The sequence below is a fragment of the Numida meleagris genome, chromosome 5, assembly GCF_002078875.1.
Source record: "Numida meleagris isolate 19003 breed g44 Domestic line chromosome 5, NumMel1.0, whole genome shotgun sequence".
Lineage (NCBI taxonomy): Eukaryota > Metazoa > Chordata > Aves > Galliformes > Numididae > Numida > Numida meleagris.
Genome location: NC_034413.1, coordinates 2,962,375 through 2,986,460, shown reverse-complemented (window position 1 = coordinate 2,986,460; position 24,086 = coordinate 2,962,375). Strand labels below are relative to the sequence as shown.

General features: G+C 39.2%; 1 protein-coding gene across 3 annotated transcripts; it reads left to right on the top strand.

The window, feature by feature from the left end:
* Positions 49 to 23,839, top strand: EDRF1 (erythroid differentiation regulatory factor 1). Of its 3 annotated transcripts, none has more exons than XM_021398015.1 (25): positions 49 to 243; positions 680 to 888; positions 1,880 to 1,946; positions 2,577 to 2,702; positions 3,207 to 3,331; positions 3,738 to 3,897; positions 5,164 to 5,265; positions 5,562 to 5,683; positions 6,642 to 6,753; positions 7,440 to 7,587; positions 7,663 to 7,771; positions 7,959 to 8,070; positions 9,747 to 10,007; positions 10,757 to 10,828; positions 10,941 to 11,091; positions 13,314 to 13,502; positions 14,491 to 14,691; positions 15,080 to 15,298; positions 16,249 to 16,472; positions 17,047 to 17,205; positions 17,464 to 17,613; positions 18,521 to 18,674; positions 18,951 to 19,066; positions 20,001 to 20,164; positions 22,953 to 23,839. In XM_021398015.1, exons 1-25 carry the CDS (start codon positions 178 to 180, stop codon positions 23,122 to 23,124), a joined length of 3,690 nt encoding a protein of 1,229 aa, XP_021253690.1. In that variant the 5' UTR covers positions 49 to 177; the 3' UTR covers positions 23,125 to 23,839. The 3 variants fall into 3 exon arrangements, with proteins under 3 accessions (XP_021253690.1, XP_021253689.1, XP_021253691.1); XM_021398014.1 differs by having other exon boundaries at positions 49 to 255; XM_021398016.1 differs by lacking the exon at positions 5,164 to 5,265 and having other exon boundaries at positions 49 to 255.

The window sequence follows — 24,086 nt, the reverse complement described above, 5'->3', positions numbered from 1 at the left end:
CCTTTCCTTCCCGCCCTCCGCGCCCCCTGGGACTTCACGGGAAAGCACGCGAGAGGCGGCGGCGCTGTCGTGACGTCACGCAGCGTCACGTGAGGCGCCGCGGGGCGCAGGTAGCCCCGTGCCCCTATCGCTGCCGTTACCGCCGCAGGGAGCGCCTCCGTAGGGGGCGGGCGGAAGATGGCGGAGCTCTGCGGCCTCGGGGCTGCCGCCTCTCTGAGGGGAGACGCGGAGGAGCCCAAGCAGGTGACGGCAGAGGTGGGAGCGCGGTTTGGAGCGGGGGCTGGCTGAGGCGAGCTGCGGCGGGGCGCGGTGTGAGCGCGGTGCGGGGGGTCTGTGGGTTCTGTGGGTTCCCGCACAGGTGCGAGCGCTGCTTCCAGCTGTGTGAGGGAAGGGAGTGCCAGGGCCGGCGAGCGGCAGGAACGCGCTAATTTAATTAAGCTGTAATTGCAGGCAGTGTTCTCGTCCTTAAATTGGAGCGCGGCGCGCTGCGTTTTATTTACCTAAATGATATGCCGTGGATCCGTTTTTCCTTTTAAGTGTGGCAGATCAAAGCTCTCCGTGTAACTGTAGGAGCGTGTTTTGCTGCTTGTGTCACTCGCCATGAAAGGCCTTAGCAGAACGAGTCGTCGTTTGCCTTTAAAGCCACAGAAACGCGAACTGCCTTTCCTTTGGGAACCAGGGCTCGGTGCTGTTCCTTGGAGGCAACGAGGTGAAGAGCAGCGCTGTGGTGAAGTACTCCTCGGCCCCGCCGCAAGCAGCCTTTGCCTGGCTCCAGGAGAAGACAGACCTGAAGCTTCCGCCTGCAAACTGGTTACGGGAAAGTGCCAAGCTGGGACCTGCAGGCACCACTGTTCTCGGCAACAACAAGAAAAGCACACCGTTCTCAAGGTATGTACAGCAGGCTCTGTTTTTTGTTTTTTTTTTTTTCCGGATCTTTGAGGCTAAATCCAACAGAAGGTTGAAGTTCGTGAAAACTTCTCTTTTAACAGTTAGGTATTGCTCCTCCTTCTTTTCCATCCTCTGTTCCTACCTATATGCAGTGGTCTTGTCTCGTTTGTCAATGATTAATGATGCTGATAACGCCAATAGAGTTGATTTTTTCAAGTGTGTAGTGACAGCTTTCATGAGACAGTGATGCTGACTTCATGTTCTTCTCAGGCTGGCTGTTGTCAGCAGTTCAAAATCAAACTGGTCTGCTTGAGCTGGCCACCCTGCTTTTGGTAGGGGGTGAAAATGGAACAAGCGTGGTTTCCCTGGGTGGTCAAGGAGCAAACTTATGGCTGTTCTGGATCTTTGTAAATTGAAACTGGCTAACTAATGGCAGAAAAAAGCTTCATAGCTTTGTCAGAAGCAAACACAAAGGAAAATTGTGGACAAACCCAGAAAGCGGTGTTACCTTTCTGCATGGCTGTTTGCAGAATAGTTGAATGAGGTGAGTTCAGGATATTTAGAAAATAAGAGTTTTAAATCCTCTGCTAAGCAAGCAAATTCACAGTAAATCAACTAGCTAGTGAAATTTAGCAGCTTGCAGAGGGTCTTTGTTTAAATCCTCATAATCAAATTCTAGGCAATAAAAATCTTTGAGCAGGACAACTTGTTTAATGTTTTTGATCGTCTTTGATTTCAACAAAACATAAACTGCTTTTTAGTATATTTTGAACTTGAATCTAAGCGTTTCCAGCAGTATCTTTGGAAAAGTTATGGGCTGTCAAAACGGTTCTGTTAACTAACCTTAGGTCTCATTATATCGAGTAACATTTAGCTAGAGTCTGTTTTTTCTTAATTCTGAAAAAGCTTTCAGAGTTTTTCCTTGCTTTGCAGAGCAAGAAGGTCTCTGATGTCATTCTGTATTTAATAACTCATGCTATTTTCTCTGTAGCTTTGGAATGGCATACGACTTCATTGACTCCATTGGAAATGATGTGGATGTTGTGTCTGATTCAGAGGTGTGTGTAATTCAAGTTTTATCATTCAAACTTATGTCTTGTATAAACCTTAATGTAAAGTACTGTTCTGTCTTCTGGCATCTTTGTGTCCGTTAAGGAAAAGCAGACATCTACTGAAACAGCTCTACGTAATTCAGATGAGATGATTCGGAGAAGGGAAGATGCATATTCTCTTATCTGTGTTTATCTTGGACAGATTACTGCTCAGACATAAATCTCTGTCTAGGTGTCCTCTGGGTGCCTGGCAAATTGTTGTTATTTCTATGGCAAAGATAACACTTTCAACTCCTAACCATAAACTTCCATTTTCTTAGTCACTTTTGGTGATACTTGGCTATGATGATTGAAGAGATAATGTTTAAACACAGTATGCAGTTTATACTGATGACTTGACACCACCGTTTGCCATTGATTTTTATTACTGTTGTTCGTATTCTCATATCTGACCTCAGCAAATGCAGCTTCTTGAGAAATGATCTTAAAATTTCTGCCTCTGTAAGGTTTTATTTTTCTGGCCATGCCTCTCCATTGTTAAGAATGTATCCTTTGTGTCCGGTTTCCTAAGAACTATGTCTTAAAATGAAGTATAATGATATGGAAAGTAATCTCTGTTCTCTTTTTTCCTGTAAGAATATCAAAAAACTTCTGAAGATACCTTACAGCAAGTCACATGTGAGCATGGCAGTGCACCGCATTGGGAGGACACTCTTGTTGGATGAACTCGATATTCAAGAACTCTTCATGAGATCATCTCAGGTTAGCTTTCTTTTTGTGATATATGGTGTATGGTCAAAATGCATTATTTTGAGAATACTGTAGCCAGCAAGAAAGCATATATCAAAGTTCCTGAGAACCGTGTGCTAGTACAAAACATTTCTATGAAGTGTATGCTGCTATGCTGCAGCAATTGGTTTAATCACAAACTGCAAAGGAGAATCTGATGTCCTTATATTAATGTTTTTGTAGGATTAAAATTCTACATCCATCTTTTCTGTAATTGCTTCAGTATTGCTGTGCAATTTTGTTAATGTTGTTATTGTTCCTATGGAGTCTCTTACCATGTATGTGACTTTTTTAATGAGAAGTTGGCTTTGTTGAAATGTAACTTCTAGATAATAAGTTTTCAATAAATTGCCAATTCAAGAGTTAGCATTGGAGTTAACTTTTGTTGTTGGAATTGATATTCATAAGATAATGAGGTACTTTGCTTACTCTGCAAATGCTTCTTGACATTAATTTCATATTTGTGATATTGACTAGACAGGGGACTGGACGTGGCTGAAAGAGTTTTATCAAAGACTAATTGACCAGAAGTGGCAACGAAAAAAGAAGAGTAAAGAACACTGGTATCAGAAGGCTATCCTTTCCAAATTTTTGTATTACAGGTAACATTATGTCTGCATGAATCTTGAATTCTGTGCCAACTTCTGACCAATTTGTTATTTTGAAGTGAATGTTAGAATTTGTCCGTGTTATTTATTGCTTTATCCTTACATGGAGGAAACTGAGAGATGACATCATGAAATAACACGTATACGTTTTTATTATGAGTTGCAGTATTTAAAAGTATAAAACTAAGTAGTATAGCTTAACTTCTCTCAGTGTTCCTTCTGAAGAACGGATTTCACTTATGTGCAAAGTATAATGACACCTCCCACAACACAGTAGTACTTGTAGCATTTTTCTAGCATATTAGCAAAGCTGTTCTCTGAGACTGATGCATCAAACCAAACTTAAAAATTGTATAGAGGATTCTCTTCATATGTTGTAAACTTCTTAATGTTTTGTCAGCATTAATGGTGATGGAGCTGCTCAGCCTGTCCCTTCCAGTTCAAAGCAGCACCAGGAGGGTGCTGTTCCAGGTGAGAGCGATGAAGCAGGAAGGGCCTCCTGGCCGGCTCCTTTTGAAATGCCTTCTTCATTATCTGAAGATCCAGGTGCCTCTAACCAGGTTAGTGTATGTAAATGGTACCTTAGTTTTTAAGGGAATATATGTATCCCAAATAAAACATTGTCTGTTTTAAGTTTTCAAAGGTGCTACCATCATACTCGTTTTGTCAGAAAGACATGAAGAATTATAGTAAGTTGGCAGTACGTGCATTTTAGTTCATGCTGGTGTTTCTGTGCTCTGAATTTTGGAAGTGATTTTCATATTTTTTGGTCACTGAAATGCTAAATACATATTTGCACGTTTTTGATAGAGGAAACATTTGGCTAAGACTAGTTATCAGTGACTTCACCTGAAAGTAGGCAAACGTGCTATTTGGCTGGTGTGCGTAGAAGCTTACGGTTTTGAGCTGCTTTTATTTTTTTTTAAATGCCATTAAAGTTCTGTTGTGGCCTTGAATTTATTGGTGAAGAGGAAAATAAGGATCTATGAAAACGTTTGAGAAACAGTTAAGTAATGTATGCTGATACTTGCTTTGGGGTAACACAAATAGAAGAGAGCGATGTTAATTATACAGCAAACTATGATTAGTATTGGGCTCTAATCCAGGGCTTCTGTGTGGCTAGTCTCACTTAGGAATGTTGTTCATCCTGGTGTTCTTGGAGTAATGCAGTACAGGAATTGATAAAGTTTCTGAGAAGATGAAAAGTACTGTATTCAGTCTACGATCTAGGTTATCTTTATTATGCTAAACAATGGTGATAATTAGTATGCAAATTCCTCTCATAGCTAACTTCTGATGGCTCTAACGTATGTTGACCATCAAACAATAACTGCGTGTGTTCTAATACAATATTCTAAAGTGGAGGGAATGCTCTTAGAAAAAGAACTACTCCTCCCTCACTTCCTTGAGGAATTACTGCCAAATAAGACAGACTCTGCAAAGGAGCTGTTGTGCATTTGTTCAGTGTGTTGTTATCTTTCCTTGTTTATAAATTAAGGCATCAAGATAGAGAATAAATCTTCTAGAGGTAGATAATCTGGTGTTGACTCTTGGGGAATAAAGCATTCCTAGGAAAACTTACTTTCTGAAGATTATGAGAATATAAGAAATAAAGTACAGAACTTTTAATACTAGCTGTAGCAGAAGAAACATTGTAGTCACTGACTAGAGGCTTTTATATTTATATATATATTTTAATATGGTGGAGGTAAAAGTTCTTGTCTTCTATGCTTCTGTCATTCAGAATTTAAACATACAACTTTTTTTGCTATGGCCTAAGTTTACCTCAGCAGTGGAATCACTCCTTATCCTTGTGCTCTTCACAGGGAAGTGTGCCTCTTGAACCCTCATATATAGTGGGGCATGTGGCCTCAGCCCCCAAAGAACAAAACCTGACTACTTTGTTCAATGACGGGGAAAACAGTCAGGTATGCTATATGTGAAATTTGAGCTCAAACACAACTCCCCCAGTTTAATCCAACACTTCAAAATTTGGTCGAAATTGGCTCCAAGAGAAAAACTTACATCTCCTGTAGAAGTAGCTTTTGTGGCATCTGTGATCTCAGTCTTTTAAGTTAACGTGAATGCATAGCATAGTTCATTTTGTGCTGTCTTTTATTTGCTGCTTTTGCATCTTGCTTTCTTGTAGTTCTGCAGATTGTCACAGAGAACGTGTGTTTATACCAGTGATTATTTATAGACCGATTTTTTTCTCTTAATGAAGGGACTTAAAAATGACTTTGTTCGTAACATCTTGTGGACCTTTGAAGATATCCACATGTTAGTAGGATCAAATATGCCTATATTTGGAGGTGGGAGATACCCTGCTGTGAGCTTACGTCTCAGGTGAATTGATTGCGTGTGCCAGCCTTTGCTGACTTGTTGCTTTGCTTTCCTATATAGCTATCTGCAAGTTTTTGGTTGACTCTTAATTCTTAAGTGTAGTTTTAAACTATCAAATTCATGCTTCAGACTTAAGTGGCTATGGCATTATAAAATCCTGGAAGTCAGGAAGTCCCGTAGCTGTGCTTCTGCCCTGGAACTTGAGAAGTTCTGCTGCTTATTCCATCTATCCGAATCTTTATTTGAAAGCAGTGGCTGCCTGCAATCTTTCATCAGGTTTTAATGTGCATTTAAGTGTTAAAATACTGTTAATTTAGTCCATAACTTTTCTATATTTCTATTTTATTAAAAGATGGCAGTGGTATTTCTCTTACTGCAATTTTGAATGTCACTAACTGCTTGTTAGGCACTTCATAAGTACCTAAAACTTATTTCTATAGAACTTCTCTGTTCTGACTGTTTTCTGTTCACTAATACTTTATGATTACTTGGTTACTGGTCTCTATGTTCCTGCCTCTGCATTGGCAAAGAGTGAGCAAAAGCTTGAAACTTGTTTGACATATTTGTCATCCTCTTAACGTGCCTCTAGAAATTAACAGTGCCTTGCTTTGTAGGGAAATTTGGAAAGTCTGGGAGAAGGCCTGTGCTATAATTAGGTGCTGTTAATGCTCCCATTCTTTTAGGACTTCAGAATATTCTTTTGAAACAGCACTTACTATTTTGGTAATAGTGTGACATGTGAAGCTTGCTAAGGTTTTGGTGTCAGTATAGGCAAAAACTCAAACTTCTGAGGGAATGTGAGTGTATTCCATTGTTTGCCTCTACAAAACCTAACAATTCACAAGTAAGTTTCAATGCCATCCACTAAGGTGACTTAAGTCTGAATCCCGTTAGTAAACATCACTTTTTTTTCTGGAGAGTAAACGAAGACTTAAATAACACTAGGAATACTTGTTTCTAGGGATAACAACAAGCCAATAAATGTGTTAACAGGAATTGACTATTGGTTGGACAACTTAATATGCAACGTACCAGAGCTTGTGATGTGCTTTCATGTTAATGGAATTGTTCAGGTAAGCCTGACTCTTGATCATCAATTACTCTGTTTCTAGAATTGTTGCACTTGTAACAGATCTCTTTCAAATCTTACTGTTCTGACAAAAAGATTACAAAATTGTTGTTGCAAAATGAGAAACATCTGCAGAGCTTGCAGAGGTCATCTAAAAATATCTGCTCTTTTTTTCTTCCTTCCCTACATGTAGGATTCCCACTTGCTCAGATGTACAAAGACAAAAAAAAAAGCGTAGCTGCAGAAGTGCACCATTTCCTTGCATCTTAAAATCTGTGGTGTTTGCTTACAAAGATACATGCATGCTTCTTAATTTTGATCGTATTTACAGCTTTTTCAAGAGCCTACAGATACCAGCTGGGTTGATCAGTTGCACTTGGCAGCATGCAGTTCCTGACTAAACTTCATCAATGTAGTAGATGATGTTGCACCTCTTCTTTTTCACCTTTTGTTCTCAATTTACTTAGTTATAAGTTTCTCATAGCAGTGAGTCATCTTTAAAAGCAAGCACACCTTAATAACGCTACTCGATAAAAGTTTTTAAGTAAATCATAGAGATGAATGAATTTTGATGCTGTATCATAATAGTAGACCATTTCATGAAGCAGATAATAGAGACTTTGATCTATAGATCTGTGTGGTAGTGGCAGAACACCCTCCTAATCTTGTTTTTAAATATATTCCTTGCAGAAATATGAAATGATCAAGACTGAAGATATTCCCAATTTGGAAAACTCTAATTTCTCTACCAAAGTGATAAAAGATATTGCTCAAAATATCTTATCTTTTTTGAAATCAAATTGCACTAAAGAAGGACATACATACTGGTTATTTAAGGGTAAGTAAACTTAAATAAACTGAGAAAAGATTTTTGTTAATGTCATGCTTCTTAATAAAAAGTCTTGCCTTTCAGCAAGTGGGAGTGATATAGTAAAACTCTATGACCTAACAACCCTTTGTGAAGAAACAGAAGACAAATACCAAAACCCTTTTACAATGCCAGTGGCAATTCTTCTATACAAGTGAGTTTTTAAATAACTTCTGTTGTAACTTTTGTATCTTCACAATTTGTTTGTGTAAACTGTGCTCTCACTAAGTGTTGTAGACCTGTTAAAACCTTTGGAAAGCCTGTATTTGTAGTGGTCTTGCTTAAAGCTTTTTTCCTTGTGGCACAAAGGAATTCACTAGTTTTTCAACTTTTTCTCTTAGAGTTGCTTGCAATATGATGCTGAAGAAAAACCAGAACAAGAAACACTATGGCACTATCAGAACATTGCTTCTTAATTGTCTTAAGTTACTGGACAATGGCAGACATCCTCAAGTAAGAGCAGTATGTTCTTGTATCTTTGTGTAAGGGCAATGGAGAAGTTTTCTTTGTGGTCAGAACCCCTCCTACTTAAGCACCTAAATCCAAAACTTGAAGCCTTAAAGCTATTACTTAGTGTTTGGATAATCCTTGAGGCACATGGAGTCAGTAATTTAAGGTGGAGCATAAGCACTCAATAGAATGGTTTGGGTTGGAGGGGACCTTTAGGATCATCTAGTTCCATAGATAAGTTCCAACATAAAATTGCTTATTCCAAGAGCCAAATGCCTAAAAGCAGGTTACTTTAATGCAGCATGTGGTCTGTTCTAGTTTTTCACTTGATCTGACCCAAATTTCCTAGCGGACTTGATGCAGTATGACTCATCCCTGAGTCTCAAAATTCCTCTTGTGATAGCAATGTGACAGCTCTCTGAGAAAGACTTCAGGCTTTGAGTAAACTCAAGGTAGAAATATTAAATTTTGATGTAAGGAATGTTATTTTTGCTGGCATAATTGTTAGATATGTTTGTTCATTAGTAAGCCTTCCTGCAAACACAACTTCAAGTGGGTATATGTATGCATATATATATTTCTCATCTTGCTGTATTAATCTTAGGTGTCATTGCAGACAAGTTTAGTGAAGCAGTCTTGACCACATTGTGTTCTAGGTGTTCATGTTCTCTGTCTTGATTGGAGAGGCAGGAGGTTATGGAGTGAAGTATGCAGGCCTGTGTAGTACAGCATAGTTAAGAAGTGAGACTGAGCATTGGTACATCTTGCCATCTTACCTCAGGACTTATTTCTGTATAAAAAGAAACCTAAGGATGAGGAAACACTGCTAGTTTTAGATCATCACCAGTGAACATTGGATTCCTCCTGATGTACTGTGTAGTTGGATCTTGCTGCTACGATAGGATAGCTTGTAAGTGCCCAGTATCTAGTATTTAATAATGATACGTGGCCAGAGTTTCAAAATACATTGATAATATTAAAGCATATAAATGAATAAACCCAAGCAGCAGCAAGAAATGAAATGCAGACCTCTGAATGCTTAGCTATACTGGAAAAAGAAAAAGTGAAGGTGGAAGCTCCTCTGGAAGGCAGCTTATGTATTCTCTCTAATTACAGCTAAAACTGAAAAGATGTGAAAAAAGTTTGTTAGGATGGCACTCAAAAGAAGAAAAAGGTGATCAAGTGCTGCCCTTCTTTATGAATGAAAGCAAGATATGGGAAAAGATGGCCTGTATTCCTAATTCTTACCTTTCTTCTCTTCTGCAAAACAAGAGGCAAAGGCCCTGACAGGGCTGTCTTCTAAAACAATTTTTAGATTGGTGGAAGGCATAAGGGCAGGTTGCTTTCTAGAAGTTGGGAGGGGTTTACAATTCATTTGCATCTGTAAAGTGGGTAAAAGGAAATGTGGGTGAGCTTGTCTGCCTGCTCTGTTTGCACATACAGTGGTTAACTTGCTATCTCCGTTGACGTGTTTCTTAAATTTTGTTGTTTAAACATTCAGTGCTTGAACATGGTCAAGCAAGGTGAGAATACAGGCTGTACTTGCAGATTATTAAATATCTATTTGTATGTATTGTTTACTCTTTATTCTAAGTTGAATTATACTTCTCTTGCCTTTCAAAAGCAAATTTTTACATGGAAATGAAGCACTGTTTTTTCTTTTTTCCTTTTTTGACAAGATTATTGCTTCAGCAAACTACATGTTATCAGAGCTCTTTCAGTTGGATGAGCCTAAAAAAGAAGACAATACAGACTTCCCTATAAATGGAAATTCTGATGAAAGTTATAGTGAAGAAGAGGAAGAAATGCCAGACAGTGATGAAAACGGTTCTTACAGTAACAGTTCTGATCCACCAGATGACAATAAAGCAGTGGCTATAATAAAATCTGTAGGAGAGTTATCAGTGCCAGAAAAATACAAGTCCGTTCATCGAATACGTGTAAGTAAAGCTAGGGATCTCTGTTTAAGGATTTTCTTGAAAGCTTCAATTGAAGCTGCAAGGTTTATGTTATCAGAACTCAGTTACCTGTTAGTTTTGTCGTGAGCTGTCATCGTGTGATTTTTCTTCTTTAGTTGTGGTTTTTAATTTCATGTTTTTTCCCCATGTCTCATGCTTCACTTAGTTTTTTCATTAGCTGTTCATAGAACATGAGGTCCTCTACAAAAAAAACTCTCTGCTGCTGTGACAGGGATAAGTACTGGCCACCACCAGTGTTTAAGAACTGTAGATGACCACAAACACAAAGCAGGTGAAAAAACCCAGCCCTAAGCTATTGAGCCATTCAAAGGTGAATTGCTGCTTTGACTTTAAGGTTGACTAAGCAACGTTTGCATAGTGAATCTACCTGTTTTTCTGAATCTGCATTGCAAGCCATCTGTATGTGCTCTTGTAATTACTGTTATGAAATGGGAATATCCCTTCTTCCTCCTCCTCCCCTTTCGGCTTACTGAGAGACCAAGTATAGATGTTAAACTAAATCCTCTAGTGATGACCAGATATGAATTGCTTTCTGAGACAATGCAAAGAAATACCACGATGCTTTTCAATGTGGAGATCAAATGTTTCATTAACAAGCTTTTGTCCTTGCAATCTTCTGTGTTTCTTATAGCCAGTAGCATTGGTATTTTGCACTTTAAACTCCTGTTTCTTCTGGTTTTGTTTTTCTCCCTGTTGCCCTCTCAATCAAGCCTAGTTGTGCGTTTCCTGTCTGCCATGGCACTGAAGAACGTTGCAGGCTTGTGCTTAGCTACGTCCTGGAGGTGAGTTTCCTATCAGATTTCTAATGGTACTTCAGCTAGCATACAGTTCTTCACGTGTTGGGTATTGGTGAATTATTGATTTCAAAGCGAATTAAGGCCATTCTTTTTGCAGGGCTTGAAGTCTGTTGACAGCAGCGTTAAAAAAGAGAGCGACCTTCCTGCTGCTGACCCCAGCACACCAATCCCATTGAAATATGAAGATGAATCCACCAGTGGTGGTCCCGAGTGTCTGGAAAAACAGATGGCTTTATTTTTAGACAAAAGTAAGTTGTATTGTTGTGCAAATAAGACCTTTCCAGTACCAATACAAACTGCTGCCACTTCATTTTGATTGTCAAAACAGTATACTTGTGTGTCGCTCATTATGCTGTTGTATAAGCAAGAGAAAATACACAGCACTAAACCAAAATTGGAGACTTTAAATATGAATAGTGTATTTGGGATATTTTGCACATCAAAGCATCTTTTGTTAGTAAACACATAAAGTGACTGTACCTTGTTTAGTTGTACCTTCCACAAAGATTTAGTGGATGTGTTGTGAGGAGCACTAAGTTGTTTGTGGGATGTGTTGGTGGTTGTTGTTGTTGTTATTGTGGTTTTTTATTTGTTTATCTAGTTTTAGCAGTCTCCTTTTTTTTGTGATGTGGAGGATTTGTGAAAGAGCTTTTCACTTCTGGCAGTTTTTCCCTTTACTGCTGGGTATTACATTTACAAATGCATTACAATTTGTACATATTATGAAGTTAACTAGGATTTCAGTGTTATTTTTTTCTTGTAGCTTTAAATTGTGGAAGGAAGCAGGAAAGACAGGTGTTTTAATTCTACTTAAATACTCAAGTCCAGAAGTTTCAGTCTACTTTGCTCTAGAGTCTCATGAAAGGGAGTAGGGAAGACTCCTGTTGTGAAAGTAGTGAAGTTTTCTGCAGGGTGATAAGTCCTACAAGCAAATGTCAGAAAGAAATTTGAGTGTATGTTTTTACACTTCCTCATACTTCCCTTTTTCCTTCCTTTCCCCTTTATATCCCTAAATAATAAGCAAATTCAGTTTTGAGTTAATCATTTACGTGCTCTGATGCTAGTCTTCCAGTTTTATGATTCTCATGCATGTCAGTGAACTGGAGATATATTGATACTTTCCTAGTTTTTTTTTTAGCAAATACTTAGCCCACAAAATATAATGTCTCTATCAGAAAGTTGAATTGTCGAGCTCCCATAAATTCTGCACAGTGCTGTTAATATGTGCTGTGTGGTTTGCTTTTATGAAGATCTATTGCAAAATTTCACTGAGGTCAGCTCAACAAGAACAGTGTGCTGATTTCAGCTCTATTGCAACCAGGCTCTGTCTTCTGCTGTTGCTCTTTGGAGCTGATGACACGCTGCAGCTGCTTGCTTTTTTATTTAGAAGCATGACTTTCTTGGAAAGTGTGGGAGGTAAATATTGTGCAGATCTCAAAAAAGATTTTATTTGATTCTGGATCTGCACTGGAGTTCCTCCCTGGAGTAGCAATGGCGTTACTCATTTGGGTCACAGTGATTGATCTCAACCTAGAGAAAAGTAGCTCAAGCTTAAGTGAGAAACTTCAGTTTCCCAAGTGTGCTTGTTTGTGTTGGTTTTTTTTGGAATGCAAATCATGGATTTTCTCTGGTTTGTTAGTGTGTTTACGTACATAGTGAAAAGACAACAAGTACTCTTTGTTTCTGAATTTTTAACTTGAAAAGAACTACTTCTGAATATTATGTGCATACAGTATATGAGTATTCTGTGCCTTCAGTTTCTTTCTATCTTAAAGAAAACTTGCAGTTTTTCTAGAGCCTAGTGAGGATTGTCAGCATGGAAGTCAGGTGTTGTAGGTCCAGCTGTAAGCAGGAGCCTCGATTCTGTGTGCTTCTCATAGTGTATGCTGCTTGTTCTGCTTTAGCCCTCCTGGTCAGGACAATGGAGTTCTGTCCCTTGGCATTAGAAACTCTCCTGTGCTTCGGGTCTGTAGCTGCTGCTTTCTGTTTCCATAATCACTGCAGCACTGAAGGCAGAACCTTGATCTTATGCTGAGGATAATCTTGGAACCGGTGTGAGAAGGTCGTTGGTCTTATTTGCAGGAATGATTAGATTATCCAGTTCCTGTAGTGCTGGAGAATTCCTTAGTTTGAGGTAGTTAATACAGAAATAAAGCAAACGTCATAAGGATTTGGCTGGACTGGGTCATTGCCCCAGTGTTTCAAAAGCTGTTGAGTATGTTGGGTTTTAGCTGCATCAGCACTGTACTCCTGTATTCAAATACAATGCTTTCAGGTGAAATAAGTGGAAAAGTTCCAAGCATTGGGTCCATTTTGTAGATGAAAAAAGTAGTACCAGGCAAATTGGTGTACTCTAGTGTGCAGAGCTGTAATATGGCTATTTCCATTCTGTCTGCATGCTGAAGTTGGGTCAGACCTCTGGTGTATTTTATGGAAATGAGATTTACTGAGGAGGTTCTGTTTGTTACAGTGGGCTCATTTCAGAAGGATAAGCATTCCAGTCAGTCAGGAATGATTCCCGGATCGTGGCAATACAAAATGAAACTCCAGCTCATTCTGAAATCATCAAAGGCTTATTATGTCCTGTCTGATGCTGCTATGATTCTCCAGAAATACGGGAGAGCATTACGATACATCAAGCTGGCTTTGCAGTGCCACGGTAAGTTATTGGAGTTGTCATCTCTATATTGACACATTTCACAATATCAAATACTTGCATGTGTGATTTACCTTAGTGGCATGCGGTGACAAATCGTATCCCCGTGTGTCTGGTTAAGCTAAGTGTCTAGCTCATTCTTCTGGAGAGAGGGATGTACTAAGAATAACTTGCTCATTGCCATTTGGGTTTGATGGGTATTACCACTTCGACCTGGTGGGAAGACTTAGATCCCAGACTTGAAATTTCAGAGCACTGAAGCTGGGAGCATTTGGTCCTGGTGGCAGCACTGTGGTAACCTTCCATGTTGTCAGTACTGTCAATGCGAGCAGATGTTTTCTCTCTGGAAACATTGATGGTTCCCATTTCATTTAAATATTTACCCAAAGTGTCAGCTGAATTAGATACACCTGTGAAATGAATTACATTATTATCAAGGGAAATAGGGTATAGGTGGAGTGGAGAAAATCAGGCTGTTTAGGATATTAAGTAATCAGAAAACGGTGTACACTTAGAGCTTTAGTACTGCTGTTTTGCTTCCGTGTTTGTAGGATGTGAGGTGGTTGGATGGTAAAAGAGACTTGATCTCAACACAAAGCTTCACTATGTGTAGCTTTTCAGTCTTTGGAGGGCTTAAATGTAACTGCACTGCTTGAAAATTCTTTTTTTTCAGACCATATCTGACTGGAGTTAATCTGCTGAAACGCAGTTTTCCCTGGTTTAAGTTTGAAATCTGAGATTAGCATTCATCATCATCAGAGTTGATGCACATATTTAAGAAAATAGTCGCTACTCCTAAGCTGTCAGCTGTGTGGAATAAGTGTGATTTTGAAATAGATTAGTTACTCTCAGAAGAGTATGTGTTGTCTGGGTACAGAGAATAGATGTGGGAAGCAACATAAAACCAATTACATTGTCAGTCTGTGTCAAAACTTAAGAATTGTGATTCTCTCCTTCCTGCTCCTTCACCCATGGGATTCTTTTCTTTCAGATACCTACTGCTGTCTCTCTGCCAGCATGCTTCCTGAAGTGTTAGTGTTTCTTTGCCAGTGCTTAACGCTTTGTGGCGATATCCAATTAATGCTCGCTCAAAACGCGAACAACAGAGCAGCGTACCTTGAAGAATATAACTACCAGACAAAGGAAGATCAGGAAATACTGCACAGTCTTCACAGAGAATCCAGCTGCCAAGGTATGACACAGGTATAAGATAACTGTCCTAATTTGTCTGTGTGACAGACATAAGAAACTTCTCTCTGCTTCCTCCAATCCACGCAGCAGTGTCGCTGTCAGAGGAAAGTTGGTTATGCCTCATTCTGTTTTAGTCAGAGAAAATGTCTTATGACAGACAGTAAGTTAACACAATATGGTATGATGTGCCTGAAGTTGTAAATGAGCTGAAGGCCTTAGTTGTTTATGTCTTGGGTGGGTTCTGATTGCATGTGCAAACTGTGATATCATTCTGACACTGGTCTTATCCCTGGTCATCTTACTGGGCATTTTTCTCTAGACTGTCGGAGACCTGGATGTACTTGGAAATGCTATTTGACATGGAGATGTTGTGTTTTGGTTTTTTTTAGTGTTTGCCTGGGCTACTGACTTATCTACAGACTTGGAATGCCAGCTTTCAGTCAGCTGTAAATGTTACGAAGCAGCTTATGAAATTTTACTTTTCAGTAACTTAAAGAAGCAAAATCCTGAGCAGCATATACAGGTGCTGAAGAGGATGGGTAATATCAGGAATGAAATTGGAGTGTTTTACATGAATCAGGCTGCTGCAGTGCAGACTGAGAGAGTGGGTAAGTGTTCTTGTTTCACTTCTTATTGTATGCTGTTCCACTGACCTAGAAAAACAATTGTGTTCACTAATTGTGAAGGAAGTCTTGATTGTTTCTGAATACTAAGGTGACATTTAAGTAACTTTTTAGTAAGTATCATTTTTAGAAAAATACTAGAACTTTAATATCCACTGTAAATAATAATCTACAGTAGATTACTGTGGCTTATGCACTGTTTTAATTGATCCTAAACTGAATAATGGAAACCATAGATCTGGAGAAATTCTTTTAAAGTGTGTTGAATGCCCTGGAAAGAAAGGGGGGGGGGGGGAAAGAAGACTTTTTTTTTAGTGCTTTTCTTATTTTAAAGAAAACAATGTCTTGCCTTGAAGCACTAGTTATTTAAGCTAAAACTAAGTTGATGGTGGTGGCTCAGTGTAAGCAGCTCCATTCTCCTAAATACTCGCTGAATTTGTTCTATTAACAGTTGAAGGATTATGGATTAGATTTTAATTTGGTGGCTGTTCCTCACTTCCGTGTTTTTGTAGGTCTGCTATTTAGCCAGAATAAAAGCCTTAATGCTGAATTTTGCTTGTCTGTTTAAAAAAAAATCACTTTTTGTTTCATACTGCAAGTTCATATAGGTAACTAATATCCTGCATACTATTGGAAAGGGGGGGAAAGCATTTATAAACTGTTCTACTAACTTCCTTCATTTTTTCTGTGTGTGCCATGTTACCACAATTCTTTCTGATGTGTGCTATGTGCAGTAGTGCACTCCTGATATTAGCAGATTTCCATTTGTTTTGTTAGTATTTGCCATGAATTTGGGTGTTCAGAATCACTTACCATGTTTAAAGTCTACAAGGGCATCTTTAGAAATCTGTATGGAAAACAGAGCACGATAAACAAACATTTGTTCAGTATCTGAAGAATTTGAATTAATGGTAAGCCTTGTGTTTTTACTACAGTGAGTAAGAACGTATCGACAACAGAGCAGCAACTCTGGAAGAAAAGCTTCTCTTGCTTTGAAAAAGGAATTCAGAATTTTGAGTCCATTGATGATGCCACCAACGCTGCTCTCCTGCTGTGCAACACAGGAAGGCTCATGCGAATTTGTGCTCAAGCACACTGTGCAACTGAAGGTGACTTCAAGAGAGAATTTTCTCCAGAAGAGGCCCTTTATTATAATAAGGTAACACACTACTCTTACAATGGCCCATACCCTATTCCACCTTTTAACGCAGAACTTATGTCAACAGCTTAGAGTCCTTTAAATAATGAAGGTGCTGGGATGGAGGAGTTGGTAGTGTGTCTAGATACAGCAGTTGGCAAGATTATTTATAAGGGGTTGTGGAAGTTCTGGCTTCATGTTAGTTAAACGTAGTGGGAAGTACTGCATACCTGAATGTTTCCTTTTGAGTGTGCAAAAACAAGAAGCGATGTAGCTAGCACTGAACATTTGCCCCAAGATAATGGTTTCCAATCACGTTTATTATGTAGAATAAGGTAGATACTTATAATCAGTAACTTATTCTGTTAGTACATGTAGGGAATAAAAAGTTACCTAGGGCCACTGTGTCCTTTGGAAGTAACTTAGTTTATTCTGATGGGTAAGTCAGGACTAAGATTATGATCAGAATGAGTATGAGAAAAACATTAGAGGAGGAGCAAAGGTACTTTTAAATGATTCCTTTCAGAATGAGTAAAAAGAAATGAGTTTTTAGTTGTTATGAGTGTACTGCTTCTATTTATTTTATAATCTATAGGCTATTGACTACTACCTGAAAGCACTAAGATCTCTTGGCAAGAGAGAGATGCATCCAGCTGTTTGGGATTCTGTGAACTGGGAGCTGTCTACCACTTATTTCACTATGGCAACTCTACAGCAGGATTATGCTCCGTTATCTAGGAAGGCTCAGGAACAGGTAATGGAAAAGATTTGTGACATCTCGTAAAAGAAGCTATTTTCTTGAAAAATGGAACAGCAAGCAAAGTTGATATTGCAATAGCTCGTACGAAAGCTTTGTAATCTAATAAAAGATTAAAGTAGCTTTTGCAAATCATAAAATGGTTATATAAAGGTTTTCAGTTTTGTATTGTGAAAACGGACTTAACCCTTACAAGTCCACGTAATGCAATGACTTTCAAAATGGAACAGCACTGCATAGTTTTCTTCCTTGTAGATAGAGAAGGAGGTCAGTGAAGCCATGATGAAGTCTTTGAAGTACTGTGATGTTGATACAGTGTCTCCACGGCAGCCTCTCTGCCAGTATCGCGCTGCAACCATCCACCACAGACTTGCTTCAATGTACCACAGTTGCCTCAGGAACCAGGTACTAGCACGAACTGTTTGGTTTTTCAATCTAGGTTCCATGTTTGACGTGTAATATTTCTGAAGATTGATATTTATCCTTCTAACTGTAGTTGGAATATGTTTATTTAAAATGACTTAACTGGGGAAATGTGAGCTGGCTTGTATTTAAGTCAGCGTGAAGTACAGTTCATTTTGAACAGAGCAGTTCTTCTGGAAGGGACCTTCAGAATTCTAGTCCAACTGCCTGAGTACTTCAGGGCTAGGCACAAGTTAAAGCACGACTAGTAAGGGCATTGTTCAAATGTCTCTTGAACAGACAGGCACAGAGCATCAACCACCTCTCTAGGAAGCCTTTTTTAGTGCTTGTCTACCTTCAAGATAAAGATTATTTTCCTAATATCCAGTCAGAACCTCTGTGGTGCAGCTTTGTGCCATTCCTGTGCATCATGTCATCAGCCTTGTCCCTTACAGCGTGTTTCAGCTTTATGGTTCAGTCTGTTCTAGGTATTTTCACACACTTGATGATAAGTATTTTCAGTTTAGTTTTGCTTCTAAGCCTCTCTCCTGATAATTCTGCTGCTGTTCTAGTAGAAGGCTGTCTGCTAATGATTAATTAATGCTTAAGTGTAGACTTGTGTGTTGCTTCTTGGGGTGTGTTGGAGGGTGGTGTTCCTTAATTACTCTTTATGAATAGCTTGGTTCTACTTAATGAGTTTGTTAATATTGACTACGAAAGTACAGTAACTTCATTGATGGCAGGTTAGTGGTAGATTCTAGAAGTGTGCTGCTTTGGCTTAGATGAACCATTTTGAAGTGAGATGAGAAACCATTGTTTGTACCGCTTGTTTTCGGTAAGCTTTTTTTTATAACAGATGCTTTCAGAACATATTGTCTGGCATTTACTATGAACCCTACTCTGAGCACAGGTTGGTGATGAACATTTGAGGAAGCAGCATCGTGTCCTTGCTGATCTTCATTATAGTAAAGCAGTAAGGCTCTTCCAGCTCTTGAAGGATGCACCGTGCGAACTCCTTCGTGTGCAATTGGAAAGAGTGGCATTTGCAGAATTCCAGATGGCAAGTAAGTCTAACTCTGTCTTTCTACAAGAGTCTTCTAAACTGCTGCTAACTGTTTCATTTCCCTTCTAAATAACTTCATTTGAGTAGGAGTAACATGCTTCTCAGAATACAGTCTGCTTTGGAAGAAGAAAGGTGTTGTTATCATTCTGTTCTTCAGTTGTCTAGGATGGTATGCACTGTTTTGCATGAACTCCTGAAATTGTTGGGTAGAGGTAAAAGTGCAGTCCAGAATGAGTTGTTAATGGTGTCCTTTATTTTTTTCTTTTTCCCCTTTCAGGTCAGAACAGCAGTGCTGGGAAATTAAAGACATTGTTTGGGGCCCTAGATATAATGGCTAAGACCAAGTGTGCATTCCAGCTTATCAGAAAAGAGCTTGCAGCAGAGAGTGAGCAGGTAAAAGAAAGTCAAGTTTACCTGCTTGACTGCTCCCACATATCTTGTGTATCCACACAGAAGTGGTCAACTGGCAATTAAAGTATTGCTTGTCTACTTCTCACTCAATTTAGTTGCTTAAATTGCAGGAACGGAATTTGAACCTTCTGTAATTGACTTCTAGCCTTCAGGTGGGAGAGGATGAAAAAGCTTTAATCTAGGATTTCCCTTTCTCAGAGTGGTGTCAGAAGTTCCACCTCTTCCCACCACACTTCAGAACTAGAAATTTCTCCAACAACTTTTTGTCTTCCTCTTATTTCTCTTTTTCTGATGCCTGGATCTCTGGATTCAGAGCCTTTTTGTGCCTCTTTATGAAGAAGTGTTTTGCATAATGCTGCTGAAGTTTATAAAATGGTATAGAAATTTCTTGAGGTGCTGAATGGATTAAAACATGCCTGTGTATGGGCCTATACAGACTTGCTCTTTGAGTGAATGGGATTGTGTGTAACTGTATTAGCCCTTAAATACATTCTTAAGTTCTTTAAAAAGACATGTACAATGTAAATGGGAATCCTCTCTATAGTCATTTAGTATTTCAGTGTTCAAGCGTGGAAGGCTATCTGCAGCCACTGTTCTTGATGCCTAAATAAATAACTACTCGTATTTGCTGACGTGGTCATCCTTTGACTATTTCAGTCTGTATTTTCCAGGTAGTTTTATAATTAAATATTACAATACCTAGATTTAGCACATAAGCACTTGTCATAACTTGTGTGCAGTGCAACTGCGAAGTAATTACCGACTGAGGCCTCGTAAACATGACATCATAGCAATTGTGATGTTGGTGCCACTCCTGTAAGGAGTAAGCAAACCTGCAAGTATGGTCATCTGACTTGATTACAGTTCTTCTCATGGTGGAGTTGACTGACATGTTTGCTTGTTTTTCTTTTTGTAGATAAGCAAGGATGAGAGCAGTGCTGAGAGTATATCACCTAATGAATCCTCCACTGCCCTTAACAAGGAAGAAGTAATGAAGCTGCTTAGTATTTTTGAGTCTAGAATGTCATTCCTTCTCCTCCAGTCCATTAAATTGTTAACTTCAACGAAAAAGAAAATTGGGTAAGCTAAAGCTTGATTTGCATATGTAAATGTGATTTGGATACACAAATCTGTACAAATGATGAACTCTTACAAATGCATGAACGTGTGATGTTTATTCCTTTCTGGAGCAGACTTTTGTGTGGAGAAGGAGCTGGGGTGTCCATTGGTCACCTGAAGCTGGTGATTTTTAGGTGTAATTGAGGGAGCTACCAGGAAACACCTTCACTTTGTGTCCAGGCTAGGCAGTTTTTTCCCCATTCATTTTCTGATAAGAGTCCAGGGCTGAATGGACAGAAAGTTAGCCTGGTTCTTTTCTCATAAGAAATAAGCTTGCACTAGTTGTCTGAAAAGCACAATACAGTTATGAATCGCAGATGCTTTATCACGCACTTCATAGGGTATACCTTCATGGGTATAAATTCAACAGAACACCTTGACTTGTACTGCTGTAACCTGCTGGCATACTTCTCACTGTCCTGGTTCTATTTATACACCTATTTAAAATGTAACTAATTGTTCAGGGGTCCTTTGTCTTACTGGCATCAGTCTTCAACTGTGGCAGGACACTTGAAAGATAGTGAGGGGGGAAAACTCCTGTGTGCTACTGCTGATTAGATATATCTTAATAAAATGTACTAGTGACAACATAGGTAAGCACATGTAATTCTTCAGAATAAATGTAGGTGGACCAATGGTGCTGTAAAGAGAGAAGGATGTAGATGGGGAAGATGCTTGCTGGCATTAGCTTTCTAACACCCAATGGAATGCACTAAGCAGCAATCTTCTGCTTGACCACTGCTGTGGTCAGGTGTGGCAGACTTAATTCCTTACGCTGTTGGATAAATTTGAATGTGTTTATTGTTTTTAGGATCTGGAGAACACCTTTCACCCCCCCCCCCCCATTAGCAGCAAATATGTTTGACTGTAGAAGTTACAGTGGCTTACAGTTGTTATTTCTACTGTAACCTGAAGTTATTTTACGAAAATGAGGCATTAGAGAATGCTTATTTTTGGAAGTTGTTAACAGTTTGTCACACTGAAACAGTGCTGATGCTAACTGCTGTTTTGCTACAGAAAGTTGGGAAATGGAATAATCTTTCACAGTAAGTTGTTTGCTGATAGGAGACTAAGTGGGAAATGCTGAGGCTGGAAGAAAGCCTGTGTGCCCTTTTAGCATTTCTTAGGTGCAGTTAGGTGTATTCACTTATGGAAGAGCTTCCACAAGGTGGCAATCTGAATATGTGAAATGCAAAGGATTGAAGTACAGCTTGTGTGTAACCAAGCAGCTATCCCGAGTAACTGACTCGGCTGTTCTCATTGTTTTGTGATCTGGCTAAGTGTTACATAACAAGCTTTTTTTCCCTTGCTCCTCATGGAGTCTCTCGTGAATGAGATTTCCTACTGAAGATGTCATAGAGGGAGCAGGTTGCAGCTCTCATTTGAGTGAGGTGGAATGGGAGTGCTGCTGTGAAGTCTTAAACTTCTTTACACAGCGGTGGGTTGAGGCTCAGCTTAGCACTGTCTTTTGTTTAAGCTTTTGTTGAACCTTTGCAGTGCTTTGTGGAGGTCTTGTGTGTGTCTCCTTAGTTCTGCTTTACAGAAAGAGAAAACGTCTGTGCTCTGTTTTAATAGAAGGCCAGCTGAAGAGGGAGGAAATGAGAACCCACGGATGCTATTGCAGGGCCTTAGATGTGCTCTGGCAGAGAACAGAAGAACATGTGGAAAAACTGATGGTTGATAGTGAAACTTGCAGGCTGGCAATAAAAGTGAATGAAATCAGTTTTACCTTCCAGAAGTTAAATGCATAAGTGCAACTGAACTGCGCTGTGTAAAGCAGAGGGAAAAGTAATTGAAATTAATACTTTGCTCTGGGAATTCTTGTAACTTATCCTGGAAATACTTTGCATTTCAGTGGCTTTTTATTGACTACCTGTTCTGTTTAATAATTAAATCTGTCTGATTTCTGCCAAGCGTTATAAATTTGATTTGCTTTACCTTTTTTTGCAACTCCCTGAGCATTTACAATTAAACTGACTGCTGCTTGCACATGTGCACACTTAATTTAGTTGTAATGCTAATGGCAGCATTTCTTTCTCTCTTTTCTCATTCAAGTCATTTATTTACTTGTTTTGGATGTTAAATGTAGGGTGGCAATGCTGAAGTAATAGGCCAGCTCTTGTTTGATAAATTATTTTCAACGTTGTCTGTCAAATTGAGAAAAATCGACGGGACCTTAAACTGCAGACTGGCAAAAGCTCTTCTGTGTAAAGCTGTTGGGCATGGAGATGTCTCTAAAATAATTTAGGTGTCTGGAACTTAAGAGAGGGATGGCAGGGTCGTGGACTTAAGACTTGACCAGAAAAACGTCCCTAGTGGGTTAGCAGGGCTGGGCTATGGCAAATACAGCAGCAGGCAACTGCCTGGGAGCAAATAGCAGCTGAGGAATTGTCAAGTGTCTGCTGGATTTTGGCTGGATCAGATGAGACGAACTCTGACAAAAGTACAGAGATTTGGCACGGAGACACTGACTGGAGGGTTTACAATGTGAAGTTAATAAAATGGCCAGACTGGAGTTGAGGAAAAACTGGGACTTGTTATCCTTCCTTCAGTAGGAACAGAGGCTCTGAGTGCAATGCTGTGAAATGCCAGGAAATGAGAGCTAAGGAAGTAAGGCTTAGAAATCAAAGCACTAGCCATATGGTTTCAAAGAAATAATCATCGTTTTTGTTTGATAATTGTTTTGATAATTTGTAGAATAAAAGATGGTGGTCAGGTTAATAGCTTTTATCATCTGCTTCCTTTTTAGGGGCATTAATGAAGAAGAAGTCGCTCTTAAGACAAACAAGCAAGTTTATTCTCTCCTGTTGCGTGCAACTGCTAACAAAAGTATGACCCTGCTAGAGAGAATAGAGGTAATCTTAAACTTACTGGAGCAGCTGTCTCAGAATAGTGAAGCCAGTAATGGAGGAACTCAGTGATTTAAGTGCTGCAAAAGAGCAGCAACAGTGCCTTGTGAATGCATGGGATCAGTGGTACTTTTCCCCATGTGGTGTTTGGATTTATCAAAGGTGATAAGAGCATTGCCTACACGGTTAACACAGCACACCTGGGAAAGAGCAGGAATTCCCTCTGAAGCTGTGATAACTCTGTTTGGTTTGGTTATTAGCATTTCTTTGTTTGAAATGCAAGGTTGGGGTTCTGGGTACAAACTGAACGTATTTTTTTTTTTCTCTTGCATTTGATCTTGGAGGAAAGCACAATTTTTCTCTTAAAGGCAGTGGGCTTTGCAGCCATGCAAACATTTTGCGTGGAACTATAACCTCACAGTTGCTCTGTTTGTTATTTAATGAGAGAGACTTTGTAAGCAAAGCATGACTGGGGCTACTTTAACCAGTGACACGGAATGAAGCAGTGCAAGGAGGCTTCTGTTGAATGTGTGGCCACGTTTCTCTCATTGCAGTCACTATTCTGCACAAAGCACGTGCCTTCCTGGCTTTGATGCAAGGCTCTTGCAAATATTCGCCGTTGCTGGTATTTCCTTTGCCACAGGAAGTGAATGATTTTAGCTGTGTTGGGATTGATCCAGAGTAGTGTTATCCTTTTTTTTTTTTTTCTCCAGACTTGAAACTGTGAATAAATAAGAGCGTATTTTTAAATAAATATTTATTAAATAAACCTAGGGGTTGTGCTGCATTGTCTGGTGTGCTTCCATCGGCGATGTCAACTGTTGAACAGAACTAAAACCACTTGAAAAGCACTGGGAGCTAGAAAAAACTAGAAATGCTGTATTTTTTTCCTCTTGTAAATGAGAAGTGTCGCTCATTGGAGGTGGTGGAAGTGGTATTTAATTGTCATTTAAACATATTACCAGTTTTTACGTGTACTATATGTATATAAGACCCCTACACTCGGACACGCGTCCTGAATTAACTATTTAAGC